Source organism: Scophthalmus maximus, chromosome 14 (genome assembly GCF_022379125.1).
Source record: "Scophthalmus maximus strain ysfricsl-2021 chromosome 14, ASM2237912v1, whole genome shotgun sequence".
Lineage (NCBI taxonomy): Eukaryota > Metazoa > Chordata > Actinopteri > Pleuronectiformes > Scophthalmidae > Scophthalmus > Scophthalmus maximus.
In genome coordinates, this window is record NC_061528.1 from 19,462,194 (window position 1) to 19,483,112 (window position 20,919).

Genomic DNA, 20,919 nt, shown 5'->3' on the forward strand with positions numbered 1-20,919 from the left:
GCATTTCCTGTGAGTAGGGAGTGGGTAAAGCTGGCAACCAGCACCCATTTCAATAATGAAAACCAGATGAAGCATGTGTATACAAAGTATATACTATGAGTGGGTGCACATATGTGTGTGTGTGTGTGTGTGTGTGTGTGTGTGTGTGTGTGTGTGTGCAAATCCTAGGGTAAACCCCATATGGCAGTTGTACCTTTACACACACACAAAACACAAAACTTTCCCTGTCTAACAATTCCGCAGGAAATTCAGCTCCACTCTGTTTCTCCCCTCCCAGTTTCTTCATCTGCTCTTTGCCTGTCCTAAGATGAATCAGGCGACTTCTCCATTTATTTTTAGACATAGGTCGATCTCCAAGATGCAAGAGTTCATCCAGTATAAACACTCTGTTGTACAGAGAGCACTTGTTTACACATTCTTAAGATTTCTTTGCAGAACATAAACTCCCAAAACTCCACCTACCTCAACATCTGCATTAACACACACACACACACACATACGTGCATCCTGAGGAGTAGCTGACTCCACCTAAACCATATTTCCTCCTCCCAATGAACGTGAATGGATTTTAAAGGACAAGTTCAGATAGTTTAGGAGCCTTTCTCACACAAATGTTTTCATGGGAACAATCATCTAAAGTAAAAAAAAAAAAAAAGCAACAACAACAACAAGCAAAACATTTAAACATGATATATTAAAAAATATTCTAACTCTTACCTTGACTTCACATTTCTTGTGGCAAGCTATACGGCAAACTAGAGAGAAAAGAAAAAGGAATAAAAACAAATTATCTTTACAGTTCATAAAAATCTCCAAAACATTGGGGGAAAATATCCAAACAGTGTGGTCCAGTTTGAACCATGTCCTTGAGTAGTTGGCATGGAGGTACTGTATGAAAAACCAAGAGGTTGATTCTCCATTCACAGTGTTTGTTCTGCGGTCAAAGTCAAATATCATCTGCTGTTCATGGGCTAATACGTGTTATCTTAGTGCCTTCAGGACACTGTCAAAGGCTATATTCATTACTCTGAGCGACTTGGAAACACTGTATGAGGAGATATTTGTGAAGAGATTTACCTTTATCATGTGCTACATGGTATGAAGGTACACTACTATTTCATTTATTTAATGACATACAACCAATTTGATGCGTTTTTGCAAATAAGCAGTAGTGTTCATGGTCATCATTAAAATAGGAATAAAGACAAAATACTATCACTATTTAGATAGATGCATATTATTGATCATAAACAAATAATGGACTAATTGGAAATGTGATCTGATGACAGTGCTGCATGAAGAAGTCAAGAGTCAAATGATCAAAGTTATTTCACTTCATCCAATTGGGAACATGAATGCACACAAGTTAAAGGTATCATTTCACTATGGCAAATGGACTGTATTTATATGGCACATTTCTAGTCTTATCAACGACTCAAAGCGTTTTAAAGTACAAGTCTGATACACGCATTAATACACACATTCATACAGCGCTTCTACTGAATATGCAGCGCTTTTTCTATCACAGCTTTCCGTGGCAGTTTGGCGGTTCTTTGTCTGCATGCAGACTGGAGGAGTGGGGGATCGAACCACCAACCTTCTAGTTAGTGGACAACCCGCTCCAGGCTCTGAGTCACAGCCACCCTATGGACTGACAAACATTACTGAGAGGCAATGCTATGTGTGTGTTAGAGGTGGGATAAACTCAAAAAGATAGAAAATGTGGTCAAATAAAGAAGTTGTTCAGCTTACAGAAGTTCAACACATTTTTTTCAGCTTCCCGCTCTGCTCTCCAGCACTCTCTATACACTGGGCCTACAGACAAGGGTCAATAGGGGAGAGCACCTGGAATGTCAGCTCATAAATAGTCCGATCCTGTCACAGGACGGGGAATGAAAACACAGAGTGCCGAGGCATAGGCTTTCCAATTAAAGAGAAGACTGTATGCTTGTAATGGAACATGCTACACCTTACGTAATGAGTTATTCTTCCTGTCTCAAGGCACATATTTCAAAGCGAGTGTAATATGAATTGTGATTAGTTGTTAAGACACTGATAGGAAGCTGGGAAATGGCCAGTCCAGCCAGAGTGAAGCTCAAGTCCATCCTCGTCAGTCTGATGTTTTGGGAACACTATCATCTCTGTAATCTTTCTTTCCTCAGATATACAGTAGGCCTGTGCTCTCTTAAACACTCTCTGTTCTCTCTGATGTACAGAATGTCTCTTACTCACACAGTGTATTCCCCAAATAAAGTCCCTTTGTGCTGAAAACTACATGCTCTAGTATGTATTACCGAAGATTCACATCCTGTGTATAAAGAAAGAACGTGAAGCTAGTTTTCGAGGCAGCGCAAATACACACAAAATCAATAGTTTAAAATATGTCATTATATGCGAAAAACATATCACGCTTATCTTAGTTTGTATGAATCCGCTTGATTAACGCACAGAGACAGAGAGGAACAATAATTGAGAGAGACTGAAAGGAAATATTAGAAAGAGCTGGACTTCCTGTTGAAATGTGAGTTCAGCCAAAGGCTGACTTGAACATAAACACACAGGCAGGTTCCTACACCATAGACTGTATATAAAGATGGATGATGTATCGTCTCTTTCTCCCTTTGTACAAAATTGAAGCCAAAATATCCCTCATATGGGCACTTATCTTGTGCTTTCGAAATCATTTCGAGCCAGAGTCTGTGTTGATCAGTGATCCTGGTGTGGAGCCGCAGTATTGAGGTCCCACCACTAAACCAATCACGAGTCAGCCTCAGCTATCAAACATGATGTTTCGCCCCGTTTTTACAGGTTCAAATAACTAATTAAAACCAGTCTTACCAGAAACATGAACACTTAAGGCGCTTTCACACCTATCTTATTTGGTCTGGACATTCTGACTTTTCAGTTTGGTCCGAACCAAAATTTAGGTGTGAAAGGTAACTGGGACCACGATCTGGACCAATGGACAAAAAAATGGACCAAAAATGGACCATTGGTCCGACCAAAAGAGGTGGTCTCAGTCCTGATCAAACTGAACCATGGTTTGGTACGTTAGCAGAGTGAAAACAATTGTATGGATGGTTCCGACTTTCGGACCAATAACAGGAAGTTGAGACATACATCAGTGTGATGAGAACTACCTAAAGTGACAGAAACCATCTATGGGGGAGATCTATATTCCTGCACTTTGACTGCTTAGTTTGGTCCACGTCCCATCCACTAACATGGAGGAGGCAGGCTTTTTGACCTACATAGTGCATCCTTTGCTACCTAGCTTACTGCTAATGCCCGACAGTCTGTACATTGGCTGTTTTGGGGCGAATAAACACAAAGGGTTCACTTTACTTGTATCTGAACCCACATTTATCTGTCAATTCTCTGATTGTTTCATTGGTAGGATATTGGAATAAATATATTGATGTAATATACAGTGAGAGAGGGCAGAGGGAAGATGGGTCCACCGCTCTCAGACATCAGAGTGAATGGAGTTTAATGGACTTGCCTAATCATTATTAAGACTTACTTATAGACTAGTTTGCCACAGACTTAAAATTGTTACTCCTCTCCTGATAGTGTTTTATCTTTTTACATAGCTTCTTTGTAACTGTGTAGCTTTTCATTAACCTTGAACAGCCCTTAGCCTGGTTTGGGGTCAAAGGTTACGTGTTAAGAGCAGTTACAAGGCCTTGAATCTTATTTAGCAGAGATTCATTATTCTTTTCCTTTCTTCCGGATACCAGCACAGCACCGTTTATTCATTATGGGGAGACTCTCTTCAGGGATACCAGCACAGCACCGTTTATTCATTATGGGGAGACTGGTGATTTGCTAACCCACATGCAGCCATGTTTTACTTGATTGACATTTCACACTCTTTTATTTATCGATACCATAACTTTTGTGAAAAAAAGCTTTGTTCACCGTTAGATAACATAAGATGAATTGTTGATGAACTCCTGCACAACTAGTAGACAAGAAGTGTATATATGCTAAAACGGGGGAAAGTGAGAAGCTTTCTTTTTTTAACCAAATGTGTAATTACATCATGCATTTAGTTTCTATTTAAGCACTCGGAGGACTATATTTGCATTTCGGGGGTTACATTTGAAAGTCAGAATGACTTCTTAATTAGAGGCCTTCAATTGTGGGTGGCACTGTGAAATCCTACCGAGCTACACATTTCCATGTCTTCCCAAAAGAGTTCCCATGGTCAAACTGAACCGTTTGGGACAGAGAATGTCTCCAGACTGAGACGTAAATTATGGAAGCAAATAAGTTTTTACTTTTTTTTTTTTTGTTGTGACATTTCTGATCAGCTATTTGATTATGAGTTTCCCCACAGAGAGACGGGTCAACTTTTAATTATGGTTTCAACAAGCAGTTACTTTCATTATGAATTAATATGTAAACCATTTCTTTAAATGGAAAAATAAATAAAATGCCATAACAATATATCCCAGAGTCCAAGGTGATGCAGTGAAAATGCTTGTTTTGTGAAAGCAACAGTCCAAAACCCCAAAAATATTAAAATATATTCAACTGTGATATGGATGCTTGAATCATCAGCTTTTGATGACACAGAGTCTACGTTTATGTGGAAGTTGTGGCCTTGTGAGATCAAGCAGGTCACCCACTAATCACAGAGGTCGGAGGTTTAACTTGTGCACATAACTCTGAAGCCACGATGTGTTAATGAGAGACAATTGTAGAGGACTTTGGACAACAGAAAAGCAATTAAGTGTTTAAGTGATGCACTTAAGTCGAGAAGGATATTTGCTCTACCCAGTGACCAGGCACAACATTTAAATGCTGTTAAACTTGAATGCATGTTTAGTAACAAATGCATTGTCATGGTCCACTCTGCACAATGAATACTTTGATTTCATTTATCTCATAAGAGTAACATGCTTTTACCTTAGTGATACAAATATGGATACCAGAGCATTTTCACACTGGAGAAGGAACGTACCCTGGGACACTGAACAAAGTATTTTCTACATGCTAGATATGACATAATTCATCGGGAATGCCTTCATGGATATGAAATCCAAACAAACATGGCTGTTTGCTTGATAAGCATTACAGCTATGTGTCCAATCCATCAGGACGATGTCCAGCGCCGTTTCAAGCACGTGAGTCCCCAGTAAACACCACTCGTGGGCCACATGGGAAAAAGCAGGACTTCCATATTGGGTGTGAAAGCAAAAAGCTCAAAGAGCTTGGGTAAGTCTTTACCTTGTTAGGAAGCAGAGCTTTGGAGAACAAACAGAAATGTTCTGGTGGAGTGAAGGAGGAAAGAGAAGGAGGGGTGGGGGTGGAGAGGCTGAGGAGACAGAAGATGCCAGGAGAAAAGGTATTGGAGGAAAAAAAAAACATTTATGGGTAGGATGAATAACAGAGTGCGGGTGCAACAACTGCTCACTTCGATCATTAAGAAAATGAAAAGACAGTGGGGATGGGAGTTGGTCAGAATGATGAGATGATGAGGAGTGTGGCGCACCAGTTGCGAGGGGGGGTTGAAGCTGGGCGATTTCCTTCCCATGGTCCCTTGGAATGAGAGTATAATCCCACAGGGCTGGGCTGGACCACCTTTCAGCGCTGAGCACAATCAGAGGGCAGGGCTGGAGAATTTCCTCTTCCCCCCTTCCTCCCCTCACTCTCAGTCTCTCCATCCCTCTCTCTCTCTTCTCTGCCTAGCATGCACAGTCACAAACTCATTAGCACCAACACGTGTACAAACAGTGAACAAACATACAGAGTATGTCTAACAACTCTCTGAACTAATGGCTTCTCTCTCTCTCAAAGGTCACTAGTTACTCTGCAGAAAAAGCTGAATGCACTGCTTGGTTTCATTCCCACATGCAAGTGACTGTAATCACAAGATTAACAATATTAAAAAGATAGGATGTGTGATATTCAATTTTCAATACTTTTCTTGTTGTGAAAATATTTATCCTACCCATGTAGGTTGTCTATTGGTCTAAATCCTTCTGATCCATAGAGCTCCATTGTGGTTCAAAAGTGATTAATGGTTGTTTCATAATGAACAATTGCACTGTAGTTTTTTTAGGCAATTCCACCCACACCACGCTGCTTCTGCAGCACACACTCAGTAGCGCACCACATGTGTGCAAATCTGCAGCGAAAAAGAGTACTCCATAAATCCACAATTTCCTACTGTTTGAGCAATGTCCGCTAAAAGCTACAGCGCCATTATAGGGAACGGTTTTGCCTTTTTTTGTTATGAACAAAATGTTGTTTTATTTCTACCCTGTTTTTAAAGATCCACGTCTTAAGCAGGAACCAATGGGTGTCAGGTGAGTGGGAGAGGGGGTGGAGAGGGGTTAGGAACATCCGCAGAGCTGAGTTGTGGACTGGCGCTTACTGTACATATTGCTGAGTTCAATCGTTTCATAGGATTTGTTGACATAGGAAAAAAAAAGACATATTGGTAGCATGATCCCATAAGCTCTACATGCCACCAAACACAAACCACCAAACACAAACACTGGCTTGTGGACACATAACGTGTCTGCACAAGCCAGTGTGGGAGTTTGAATTGAAGTGTTTGTGTGAATTTTTCTTAGCTACCTGACAACATCTTTGCACACTGGCTGAAGAGGCACACTGTGGTGCATGTTTGTCCATTTCAGTCATATGGTGACCCTCACCATGCACTGCATTTAAGACAGACAGACACCTGCCAGTTAAATATTTGTCTGATAAAAGTGAAATTGTGGAAGGTTTTCATCCATGAACTACTGTGGCAAACGAAAAAAGGGTGGATGATAAGCTTGAAGGTAAAGTGCCCAGTCATCATACAGGTCATGCAATATACATACTGGAAGTGGCAGCCATTTTCTGCTCTTCTTACCTTTTGTGTTTCAGGATTAGAGCCTTTGCACTCGCCCTTATATTCAGTTGTGACTCGCCATGCACTCTTTGCAGTGTCTGTGAAGTATTAATGTTAGTAATTATTGACACCAGGTCATCACTATACATCATTTGACTCATACAAGGGTGTCATCATTCAGCCCACACATTTTCCCAAGCTTAACTCTCTGCCAGTGTTGGGTTTCTGGGGGCAAAGCCCGACCTTCACGTAGCTGCTCAGGCTTTCCTAACATGGGAGATTCCCGAAAGCGGCGTAGGTGAGCATGATAGATCCTGAGTGAGAGTTTCCATGGAATCATTTGTGTACTGAGACGCGTGTCTGCTTCATCCTGACAAAACACAAATTCTGTTTGTTGACATGTCCGTCTGTTTTTATGTCACTGTGAGCATTAGTCAGACTCTGTTAGGTTGAAACAGCTGTTTCCCTGATACAATCGGTAGCTACCAAAAACACAGAAAGTTAACAAAGCTGTAAATATGACATGAAGCATGACAAACGTAGATTACACAACCTGCACAAGTTCAGGACTGGAGTTTGTTCCGAGAGTTCAAGGAATGTTTTCTGGAAGAAGTCCACAGCAGATGCATTTTGTGCAGATGGAATTCTTCTTTAGAAACATGGGACTCTGCTTCTATCTGGTGGTTGAAATTAAAACTTCAGGTGGCAAACAAGTTAGGAAGCACTTGGGTTTTGATGAGCAGCAGCTTAGAATATACTTTAGATTGTTTCCTTTTCTTTTTAGATTTTCTAAATATTTGATTGCATTACACTGCACATCTTTCCTTTTCTAAATATATGTAACCCTGCGGTACTAAAATGTTTGTTTTTTTCATATCAATGAATTATTTTAAGTGAAAATCCATACAACGCCGGTTAATATAAGCATTAAGAAATAGTTTTTACTACATGAACTATGGTGTTTGCTTCTGCTCATAAAAGGATCTTCCCCTCATTTCACTTGAGCTCCCTTAGTAGACAGAGTTTTCTCAAGTTATCATTAAGTTGTAGATGTTCAAAGCTAGTTGTTGATTAATAATTGCAAATATTTAAATCTTTGCCTGCTGATTTCTAAACTAACACTGTGGTGAGATCCCTAATTGCTAATTCCAAGGTTGAGAAAGAGTAGAGTTTTGATCCTCCAATTTAAGCTAACATGGATGAGAAGTCCATTAAGTCAGTAAGTAAGTTTAAAAAAAAGGTCTGATCTGAACAACTGTTCCAACTTCATCTGCTAACAAAGCTCATGTGAGTTAATCAAATGCTCCAGGAAAGCCATTTAATGGACCTTTTTTTCAACTCTTGAGATTTCCGGACAATACAAGACTCGTCCACGGAACAAAAGAGGAAAGGACACAGAACACCCACATAATTTGAAAAACAAACTGAAACAACATGGATTCAGTTCTTCCATTGCAGTCATGTTAGCAGAATTATTGTCTATTTCAATCAAATTTGTTATATTTTATAGGTGAGCTTACAAGATTTACATAAATATTATTTTCTTGATCTGTACATTGGCATTTATGATGTAATGTACAAAGTGCAATATATAGGGATGTGTTTCCTGTATGGAAATATATAAACCAATACATAATACCAACCTCTGGACAACCCAGTGGCTACATTGGCCAACAAGTAAACTTGCCTTGGAGAGTGTTGAGCTGAACAATGGACTCAGTTCATGACAATACACCTGAGCGGCGAATGGTGTCTCCTTGTTTGAACTGGACCCTCCTTTATAAAAGGAAAGAAGAAAAACTCGTACCACAATTCATTGTGGCACATCATTTGAATCAACACAACATAAGTGTTTCTGCACCCCAGCAGAATAACTGTTTTATTATCCTTACGTGAAATCCATGACATTATAACACTGAGCTCCAAATCCATAACTATAGATTTCTTCTCTGTCACATCTGTTCGTTTAGGAGTGATTGAGCACATTGAGCTTATAGTTCATAATATCATCAATACAAATAAAGTTAAGATAATAGATATATCAGGCCCTTGCTCATTTTTTAAAAATTCCATTAATATTTTAATGGATCATCTTTCTCCACTTGTATATTCCATTTATATTATCATCTTATTTCATTATTTCCATCCTGTTTTTTTGTTGTTTTTTTTTGTTTTTGTTTTTAACAACAGCTATCTTCTTATGTCCAATGAGTAAATCAAATGTAGCCTATTGAAAACTCATTTTCTTAGGAGGTAAGATTCTGTTTTACTTGTAGCCATGAATATTGAGTTTGTCACTGTATTATTTTATAAATAAAGTTATTATTTTTTCTTTATTTTTCCTAACTCCTTACAGATTCTCCTTTACATCTTTTCTTGACCTCATGACTTTTTCATCAGGGTTAAGGAGAAGTGGTTAGGAGAGGAGAATTTGTTTTGACTTTTCGACCACAGCCCGATCATCTTAATGAGGTTCAACTGCAGTTCAATTATAATATTTCAACTAATCCAACAGGTGGCGATCTAACTGCATCGACTGTAGTTCCCGCAACAGCACCACCACGGTGCTGTTGCGGGAACTACACTGAACAAAATTATAAACGCAACAGTTTTGTTTTTGCCCCCATTTTTCATGAGCTGAACTCAAAGATCTAAGACTTTTTCTATGTACACAAAAGGCCTTTCCTATCAAATGTTGTTCACAAATCTGTCTAAATCTGTGTTAGTGAGCACTTCTCCTTTGCCGAGATAATCCATCCACCTCACAGGTGTGGCATATCAAGATGCTGATAAGCCAGCATGATTATTGCACAGGTGTGCCTTAGGCTGGCCACAATAAAAGGCCACTCTAAAATGTGCAGTTTTATCACACAGCACAATGCCACAGATGTCGCAAGTTTTGAGGGAGCGTGCAATTGGCATGCTGACTTCAGGAATGTCCACCAAACCTGTTGCCCGTGAATTGAATGTTCATTTCTCTACCATAAGCCGTCTCCAAAGGCGTTTCATAGAATTTGGCAGTACATCCAACCGGCCTCACAACCGCAGACCACGTGTAACCACAACAGCCCTGGACCTCCATATCCAGCATCTTCACCTCCAACATCGTCTGAGACCAGCCACCCGGACAGCTGCTGCAACATCGGCAATTGCATAACCAAAGAATTTCTGCACAAACTGTCAGAAACCGTCTCAGGGAAGCTCATCTGCATGCTCGTCATCCTCATCGGGGTCTCGACCTGACTGCAGTTCGTCGTCGTAACCGACTTGAGTGGGCAAATGCTCACATTTGATGGCGTCTGGCACTTTGGAGAGGTGTTCTCTTCACAGATGAATCCTGGTTTTCACTGTACAGGGCAGATGACAGACAGCATGTATGGCGTCGTGTGGGTGAGCGGTTTGTTGATGTCAACGTTGTGGATCGAGTGGCCCATGGTGGCGGTGGGGTTATGGTATGGGCAGGCATATGTTATGGACAACGAACACAGGTCCATTTTATTGATGGCATTTTGAATGCACAGAGATACCATGACGAGATCCTGAGGCCCATTGTTGTGCCATTCATCCACGACCATCACCTCATGTTGCAGCATGATAATGCATGGCCCCATGTTGCAAGGATCTGTACACAATTCCTGGAAGCTGAAAACATCCTAGTTCTTGCATGGCCAGCATACTCACCGGACATGTCACCCATTGAGCATGTTTGGGATGCTCTGGATCGGCGTATACGACAGCATGTTCCAGGTCCTGCCAATATCCAGCAACTTCACACAGCCATTGAAGAGGAGTGGACCAACATTCCACAGGCCACAATCAACAACCTGATCAACTCTATGCGAAGGAGATGTGTTGCACTCCATGAGGCAAATGGTGGTCACACCAGATACTGACTGGTTTTCGGACCCCCCACCAATACAGTAAAACTGCACATTTTAGAGTGGCCTTTTATTGTGGCCAGCCTAAGGCACACCTGTGCAATAATCATGCTGGCTTATCAGCATCTTGATATGCCACACCTGTGAGGTGGATGGATTATCTCAGCAAAGGACAAGTGCTCACTAACACAGATTTAGACAGTTTTGTGAACAATATTTGAGAGAAATAATCCTTTTGTGTACGTAGAAAAAGTCTTAGATCTTTGAGTTCAGCTCATGAAAAATGGGGGCAAAAACAAGTGTTGCGTTTATAATTTTGTTCAGTGTATGTTCATGTATGCACATTTGTTAAAAACTCTTAATTAAGTTTCAGTTTCACTATAAATCACATCATTGAGTTACATTATATTTCAATGAAAAGAAAGCTGTCGTAGATGTATGCATACAAAATACATCAGACAGTGAAACCAAGTAGTGAGCAGTTCACTGTGTTAAAGTTCAACAAGATTGTAAATCTTTTCCATTCACCTACAGAAGCATTGTGAGTCCCCTGTCAATGCTGATGAAAAGTCGTTGTCTTCTCCAGTTCAGTTGATTAGGATAATAATATTAGACTACGCAGGATCCACAGAGAACCCAATCGTCATCTTCATCCAACAAGATTCAAAATGACAACTCGAGAGACAATAAACTTGGCACCTGATAAACAATTTTCATGTACAATAGTAACACATTTATTTAACATTATTGCATGGCCCTGAAGCTCTGAATGCAGTCAATTGTGCATGTGTGTTTTAACCCTCACTGGTATATGCTGCATACCATCCGTATGAGCTCAGCAGTCAAGAACAGAGCCATGATTACCTTTACTCTCCCGAACTCACATACACACCTGCTATTGTAGTGTGTCTTTGAAGATCTGTGTTTTCAGTGGGTCCACAGTGGTGTGGTCTCCTTCAGAACAGGGACAAACCAGTCCCCCCAGAACAGGAGAAATACACCATTCATAGAGGGCAAAAAAACAATCACTGTAGATTTGTTCACAAGTGTTTTTAATATTTTCTCCAAGCTAGAAATTATGCTTTGTAAGCAGCTGTGATAAGCAGAGGAAAAACGATTCAAAATGTCTAGTGAAGCGCTGAAGTCTCTTTGACCAATTACTGAGTGTACAATAGCCTTTTATTGACCTGCTGTTAAACACATCATCTATTTAGCTTGAGCTGCACAACAGCGGAGGAATAGAATAGCCAGTTCCTGCCCTCAGGGCCTCTTCTCCAAAAATACCCTTCCACAGTGGGCTGTTTTTTTTTTGTTTTGTTTTGGGGGTTTTTGACTGGAAAACTGCAGTCTTCTTGACCTGCGTCAACACACTATTGTCAAAGTAACCAACACCTTGTATCCTGGCAACCACTGCAGAGAGAAGAAGTCCAAGTGCTCCTGTCATTATGTGACCATGTGACTGGAGAATGTTAGTAAACAAGAGCAGGGAAGTCATGTATGACTGAGGGAGCAGCTGGATCCTGTGACGCTTCATTCAGACCAACTCAGTTTTTCTATGTTGAATCTTCATACAAGTTCAGTGTTTGAACAATTATAACTGTCCATCTGCACAGGTAGGAATATGAAGTATGTAGACAAGTCAGCTTTGCTTTGCACAAACACTGGAAACAGAAGGAAAATTCTAATCTGACTCAAGCACACTGCCATAAATTTTTTACACTTTTTGTGCAATTTCAACACATATTAGATGCAACGTGTTAGCTGATGAACTTTGGAGGGGCTGGTAGGTGCAGATCAGGTTCAATTCAGACAGAGTCAGTGCCAGAAAGTGTTGCTGATCTTTCATCTAATCCACCAGAACTTTATAAAGACTATTTCCCAAAATGTAAAAATATTAATTTAAATAGGTAGTCCAAACATTTAGTATTACACGTCAATGAAGTCCCTCCTATTCTTTAAGTCAAGCTTTAAACACACTGGATCCTACACTTCCCATAATCCAACTTCTCACTATTTACAACTTGATTGCATATTTTACTAGCCTGGCGTAGCAAGATTAATACTCAAACGCATATTAGTCTAGTCTTAGTGAAATGCTCTTTCATCAGCGGCAGCCATCTAGGTTGTTTACATAAATCTCTTCTCTCGGCGTCATTGTCAATTAAAATGTTGTGATTGGACATGCAAGATTTCTGCTTGTGGTAAACCACTTTCCAATGGAGGGGATCCAGACGTAGTCTGACAGAGCAAAAGAAATGAGCTCCCAGAATTCATCTGGGTCGCAGGCAAATCCTCAACTAGACAATAGCTTCCTGGAAAACACCAATGTTTCAATCACCGTTCGCCCAATTTGCAACACAGACTTTAATAAATCTCAGGCTATGTCCAAAATGAAACTAAGATTACCCTTGATAACATCATTGGGTTGTTTTTTCAGACTGGACTGAGCTCCTACTGAGCCACAGACAACATCATACAACTCATTCGAAGAGTGGTTTTGTACTCGCCATGACAGAATGAATGGAGTGAACCATATTTCCCTTCCAAAAGTACTTTAACAATCACGTACTGCACAGAGAAGGATTTATTTTTCAATATTTTAGCAGATAGCTTTCAATAAACTCACTGGGATGAATGCTGCATAGAAGCAGCGGTGTAGTTCACATTACCTAATCTACAGGACAGGCACTGTCTTTAGAAGAAACAAAGTGGCCAATCTGGGAATTAATGATATACACATCACACTGTACAACCCACAGTGTCTAAACAACATCTGGATTCCGCAGTCAGATCACAGACTGAAATGCAGGATAAATGCTGGTTGTCAGTTGTTCTTTTGACTCATAAGCCTTTTTTTATCCAGGAAATGAGTTTGGTGCCATGGTCTCTTGCAGCAACAACTTGCTTTACACTCACAATGAAGGCAGACACAGTGACACCTGGTATAGACCGGCACAGTTGAAGGCAAAACATTTTGCTCAACAGCTCCTCATCCGCAGATTAAGAAGAATGTGACAGTGTTATTTAGTCATTATACACAGTTAATTCTACCCACACAATCAGGGAGAAGCATATTGATATACTGACTACATAATGTGATGAAGGGTCGAAAGGTAAGAAAAGGCTGCCAGTTTGATCACCAGGTCAGCTTGATCTATATATAACTACATATAACTCTCAACTACTCAGACCAGTTGCCAACACACAAGACTGCAAAATACTATCCCTAGATATGTATGTAATGAATAGCAAGTGCAGAGGGAAACCATCATTTATAGTATCATAACAAGTATAAAAAAATTTGATTGAAAACTTTTCGGGCCTGCACACACTATAGCGAGATAAAAAATGTCACACAGTTTGGTACCAATGTGCAGAGAATGCTCTGGTGTTTCCAAGCTTTGCCCCGTCCTGTATCAGATTGGGAGGCAGCGAACCGAGTATTTCCACTTTGTGTGCCAAAGCAAACATCCAGCCATTTCAGCATGTTTCATTTGACGTTATCTGTCTGAAAACAGACTTGTCCAACATGACTTGATGTGCTTTGCAGTCTGGGATCATATATTCTTCCTCTTTTTTCCAATTTTGTTTTTAATCCACAGCACCAGATGGAAAAAGGACAGAAGATGGTGGCCACATTAAAGTTTATTATTGGATCTCAGTTACTTTCCTGTAATTATTTGTATTAATTATTTTTACTCCAATAATATTTGCTTCACAATAGTTACTTTATCTTGAAAAATTAGCACAAACTAACATTTATTTAGGAACCAGCCTTAAAGACATATTCTAAAAGGAGTGTGAACCAAAGCAAAAAAAACACTTCAAAATGTGCATTTTGCAAATGGAAAGTACAATAAGCTTCCATCTCACTTTCAAAAAAAAGTATTGCATCAGTAAAACCATACACATCCCTCAGGCATCAGTGGACCATGCTGCCTCTTCTGGAAACCATAACACCATTAAGGAAATCAAGATGTGGTTAACCCTTTGCCTTTCTGCGGCTAACCCTAACCCTCCTCCCACAGTGGGTGGGAATAGTTAAATAATTAGTAGTTAAATTAACAAACAACTGAGATAAGATTATGAGTACTGCGTGTAAAACATATTGCTTGCTTCAATTTAAACAACATTAATAAGAAGTAATCCAGCATAAACCTTAACTGAACTTTGTGTCCACTAAGCAGGCCCTAACTGAAAAGGGATGTGATATTAATTTACCTCCAACAGGCTTATAACTACAAAACAGTCCCCTGCTTGTGTTATAGCTAAAATATTGCTGTGAAAGTGTTGTAGCCTCCCGACAATCACATTTTACTTACCAGCTCACAGACAGAGTGAGAGAGTCAATATTAACCTAAACCCTGATCTTTTTTTACCTAGTAGTAAAGTAGTTTTGTTGCCTAAACCTAACCAAACTGAAATGGAGAACTGAGGCCCCTGCCAGTAAGGCTTTCTGCTGGAAAACCCTGAAGGGGAATCTTCTCCCAACTCTCGACTGTATAATAATGGCATCAAAAGAATATTAAAAAAAGACAAAGTGGGATTTGGCACTGAGGCCTATAACATTGATTATTTTGTGAGGCTGCAGTGACATAACCATGGGAAGAACCACCATGAAGAAACCACAGAATATTGCACGTTGTCAATGGCATTAAAGAGGGTTTTTTCACAGGCAAGACTACTCTGTCTCTGAACCTTTTTTGTATTGAACCAGACTAAAATCTTTCCCTAAACTTAGTACGGTGTAAGTGCTTGACATAACCCTAAAGAAGTTTGATAATACTGTAGTCGCCACAAGTGGATTTTACACTGCAACATGAGATGCTCTAAAGGAATACAAAAATATGTGAAGATTTTACCGACACTTTTCGTTCAGTATAAACATGTTATGACTAATTGTCAAAATACGTACATAAACTAACAACATATCCCCATTCCATAAATAGAAAATGTAATCTGATTGCAATTACGATTCCTACAAAATGTTTCCATAGGAGGGTTAGTCAGGATCGTTTGATCCAGCACACCAAAATACTTTTTGGATTTGGAAGAAATTCATCAAAATTGGCAACAAATAGCCCCAAACCAACATTCGGAGTAATGAAGCTCTTTGATGCTGACCAGCTGGGACCCACCACATCACTCAGTGGCAGGCAGCTTGGGCATATTGTTTGTCATCTTTAGATTCTGATTTTCAAGACTAACACAACACCACAGGAAAGATAAGTGTTTCAGCAGTAATCTCAATGAATGACCAAAACATGCACAGCTGCTTCAGTTCAGTCCAAGAGAGCAGAGGTTCAGGACAAGTGACTGACCTCTGCAGACGAGTCCGTCCTGGATGATGGTCTGTTTACAAACGCTGCAGTGCTTGGCCTTCTTGAAAGTCTTCACCCGGAATGTGTGGGAATGAAGAGCCTCCAACTCCTCTGGCTACAGTGAAGAAAAAAAAGAAAGAAAAAGACCACAGAGGTGGGATGTTGATGTTAAAATATTGTGACCCGATGGGACTTCAATGAATCCAGGTGGTGAGGCTCGTTTTTCTTTTCTTGTGCAGGTGTTCAACAGAAATCCATTTCTTACTAATAGGTTCATTTTATATACTTAACCACATGCAAAACATACATTTACCACCAGTCCACATCATCACAGGCACATCATAAGTCTTTCCAGCTCACTATGCTTACAACTATACGTAAAGTCCAACCAGGAATTAAAGTTGTAAGGGCCTAAGTAGGGATAACAGGAATTGTTGTTGTCCTTCTTTCTTTCATCCTCCTCGTCCTTGCCCCCCTCCAACCTTTTGTCCCGTCATCTCCTTTCCCCTCTTGCAGGTGTGTTACACAGCTCTTTGGAGAAACACTGACAAAGCTCCCCACCCCGTGCTAAACCCTGTGTGTCTGTCTGCAGCCTGCTGTTTTCGCTCTTCCGTATAACATCTACCACACAGCACTCTTCCTGTCCGTTTTCTAAACTAGGCATTCAGCACTGCTGGAGAGCAAAGACAAAAGTTTTGGGAGTCTGACTGTTTCCTGCTGTGTCTTTACGTGCATCATGTTTCCATTTTCCCCCTAATGACGACCGTGGGGAAATGTGACATTATTCATTTATGTGGTGTATTTGCTCAGCTGGTCCCCAATTCAGCTTTGAGGTTCAGCTCTATGGGAATAGTGGTCCACTGAATCAACAACCGCACCAAATGTTAAAATTATAGTCATCATGTTGTAAAAGTACTTAGCCACAACAGTTTTATATTTTATCAAATACAGTGGAGTGGCATTGAACATATGGCATTTCTTTCCTATCTTAATTCAACGGAGCAGTCTTTTGTTTTGAGAGCATTTTTTCTTTATTTCACGAGATTTTTGTAATGTTTTCCCTCAAAACCCTGCCTCCTCTCTCTCAAATAATCCCTGATCACGTGCAAATTTGTTATGCTCCCGCTTAGAACAGTTTGTCTGCACTCAGATCAACTGTTTCTGCACTAATGTCCTCTTCCTCGTTCTCATGCTGCTTTTGTGCACTCAACAAACTTCTGCTCTCAGAGATGTATGTGGAGATTCTCATTCATCCAGGTTCTCTCTCATTTTTGCTCTCACTCTGTCAAAATTTCCCAGCCAATAGAAAACCAGGTCTGACCTTGACAAACACTGGCTCATTGCTGGCGTGTTCGCTTTACTTCTTATGGTGCCGCTTTCGGGTATTGCGACATTACTGCTTACCATGTTCAGCAGATCACTCGCCAGCATCAATCAGCCATCTCAAGGACCTCAAATAACCATTGTTGTTTGTTGTCTAGCATTGTTGTTCATTTAGCGTAATCAACAAATTAAGCCAATATATTACTAGGGATGTATTCCCATGCCGTAAATATGACATCACTAACAAAATTTGAACAAATTAATAACACCATTAAAATTAAATATTCAATACTAGATCCATTCTGGCGAGCGATCTGCTGAACCTAGTTAACCAGTAACCTAAGGTTCAGTAGCAAGGCAAATGGGTGAGCAATGAGGCCGTGATGATTTAATTGTTGCAGAAATCAAAGAGAAGGGGGAGAAGTTTGGCGAGTGCAATGAAGCAGGATGAGCACGAGGAGACAGACTCAAACCAAAGTACAGGACGTTTGTGCAGCAACATCGGAGAAGTTTTGAGTATGAGCAAAGAAAATTAGCTTGTGATCAGCGGCTATTTTAGAGGGTTTTGAGGGAATACTACATGTAATGAATGTAAAATTAAGAAATAATACTATCGAAATGAAAGAGCATGCTCTTGAATGAAGGCACGAAAGAGAGGTGGAATCAAACTGGGTGACACAGGAAAGAGAATAAAATTACAAATTTAACTAGCCACTTAACATGTCTTTATGTATGTTTGACTGTAGTTGAAAATAACAGTACAGTTAAATTCATATAATAACAATGCTTTTGTGAGTGTATTTTCAATTGTTCAACTGGTTTGGTATACCTTCCCAATGGCAGTTCAGGAAAGTGAGAGTCAATATTATGAAAATTAAAAACCATATGTTTCTGTGCATGTCTGTAGGCCTATACATGAGTCTCTGATACAACTAAAATGTACCCTAATGTAAATATGTTCTATACAGGGATGAAAGAGAAATAATGTGTTTTCCAGAAAGGAAGTGCCAGTTTAAAGTGGCATCCTGCCATGAGGCTTCCATTAAGTGCATGTGCAAGCTGGACAAAATGGCCATGTGGTCACCATACAGGAGGACTTAGCACGGGAATCTCCATATGGGAAGACCATAGAATCACCAGGCATGGTGATGAAAATCTAGTAGTTCCTTGTCTGAAAAAAAAGAGGCTACAAACCACAATCTTATAACCACTAATGACCCCAATTTTTTTTTCTCCTCATCAGTCCTGAAAGGCAACGTGTTGGAAAATTGGCTTAGGGTGTGCAATCATAGCAGAGAACTAACACTTAAATGATAAACCAGACTGAGTATCTGTTGGGCTCTGCTCCCTGAGATCCTTCATGGTTTCTTTCTCCACATGTGACTGTCCTCTCTCCTGTTATTTGCAGAAGGAACCGACTTAGCAGAGGGAAGGTAAAGCACCCTGCTTCTAATAACGTCTCATTTCCAGGCAATGCAGGATCCAGTGATTACATACTGTAGCCTTCCCAGATTCCAGATGAGAAAGAAGCTGTCTCATTATAAAATTTGTTATGGTTGAAATTATATTGTCATTTTATACAGTATATGTAACAGTCAAGTTTACTTGTTCTGAGGAATACAACTCAGCCTGTGATGTCTTCTCTGGAATAGCATTATCACGTCTCAAAAAACCCCATAGCACCATTATCTGGAATTGAAAAAAGGACTTTTTAAACTGTTTGCATTACAGGGCGGAACGCAAGTTTCTAAGACACGGCTGTTTACCAGGCAAGCAGTAGTATGGAAAGTGAAGGATTGCGGGGATGCCAACGCACTGCATACACAAAAAGCATACAGAGTCACAAGGTCAACCAGCAAACCAGATGAACATTTGCCTCACCGCAATGCAGCATCAAGAGTTGAGGGGATGTGTTGGCCAATGAAATACATACAGGTGAACATTCCTGGTAAACTTCTTAGTAACATGAGCAAGATATTAATGCTTTTTCACATTGAGATTATTGCAACTAAATATAATAATATAATATTCCTGCATCATTTTTCATGATCTCACTGATAATGTGCTAATGTGCTCACAATGGGAACAGGTGCAATGTTAAACATAGTCAATGTCTTACTTCAGTGAATTAGTATGTTATCAATTGCTAATTAGCATTAAACACAATTGTACAGCTGAGGCTGACGCGAATCTCATGTATTTTGTAGGCATTTGGTCATAAACCTGTGTAATGACAAGTTTAGATTTTACAAATGTAATTTTATTTTAGCAAGCAAAAACCTTTTTCAATTTTAAAATAATTGAGATTCTGCAATAGGCTGGTGCACCCAATAATGCATTTTTAATAATGGTTGTTTTACACAATGCATGAGTTTATTTGGAGGTTTAGGAACTCAAACAGTGTGATATTACATCGGGTGTTTATCAAGCTCCATGTGATAGTTCAGTGTTTTTATTTCCGAGACACATGGCAACAGCAGGACAGTCGACCCATCTCCTGGCTACGCCTTACCACGGCATAACATGATTAGCTTAATCTAGTTAGGCTGAAATAATGACCGTGGCTGTGCACAGGACGCGCCATGTTGGCAAGTGGGCTTTTGTGTGTGTGTGGGGGGTGTGGAGGTCTCTATGCCTGGCATCCATACGTGTTATTATCCAAGGTTTACCATGCAAAGGCTCTGACTGGCACCTGCTGAGTTGGGGGTCTGGATGTGGATTTCAAGGGATTGGGAAGGGGTGACTAGTGGCTTTAATGCTACTTTGTCAGATACACTCTGACAAAGTAGCATTTTCCATCATCCATCTCTGCACCATTGATGCATTTTTTTTTATATTGTAAATGTGTTAGCAAACAATTGCCCATCAAGCAAATTTAATTAGTTTTTTGCATGCCCAAAAGATGCAAGTGAAATTTATTTCCCCCTTTGGCCTGTGGTTTGGTCTCCACCAACTCCTAAAGGCAGCTACTGTCGAAATGGACTGTATTCATACAGCCCTTTTCTTGTCTTATCAAGTCACATTCACTCATTTACACACACATTCATACAGCGCTGCTATTTACCAAGCTTTTTTCTTTCACATTCATACACTGTCACGAGAGCTGCCAGAGGCGATTTAGGAGTAAGTGTGTTGCCCAAGGACACATTGGCATGCGGACTCGGGGAAGCTGAGATTGAACCGCCGACCTTGGGGTTAGTGGAAGATCGACTCTACCTTCTGAGCCACGGCCGCCCATAACTGTCCTGGGAAACCCAAACAATCAATGAGTTCAAAAATGCTCCACAGGGCTTCATAGATTTCATCATTATTTTCTTTTAGCTCTTATGGTTAATATGCTCCTTTGCTGCTTTAGCATGGTAACACACTTATAATTCATCACACACCTTTCACATGGATGTTAAGTGTTTTCATTTTCCAGACAATAAACTACAAATTACAGTGAGATCATGTTTATTTTGTTCCTAATTTTTACACACCAGTCTGCTAGAGATGAATCTGAATGATTAAAATACTAAATAGAGCAACAAATTTAAACATAAGA

General features: G+C 40.0%; 1 protein-coding gene across 17 annotated transcripts in view; it reads right to left on the reverse strand.

Moving 5' to 3' along the window:
* tns1b (tensin 1b) overlaps positions 1 to 20,919 on the reverse strand; it is a 179,582-nt gene that overhangs the window by 101,886 nt on the left and 56,777 nt on the right. For 15 of the 17 annotated variants that reach the window (XM_035651035.2, XM_047337019.1, XM_035651046.2 and 12 more), the window contains exons 2-3: positions 16,053 to 16,167; positions 718 to 755 (exon numbers count right to left, since the gene is read on the reverse strand). In XM_035651035.2, coding sequence (XP_035506928.2) covers positions 718 to 755; positions 16,053 to 16,167 — 153 coding nt within the window. Of the gene's footprint in view, positions 1 to 717; positions 756 to 16,052; positions 16,168 to 20,919 lie in introns of those variants that run through there. The other 2 variants (XM_035651049.2, XM_035651054.2) reach the window with 2 other exon arrangements.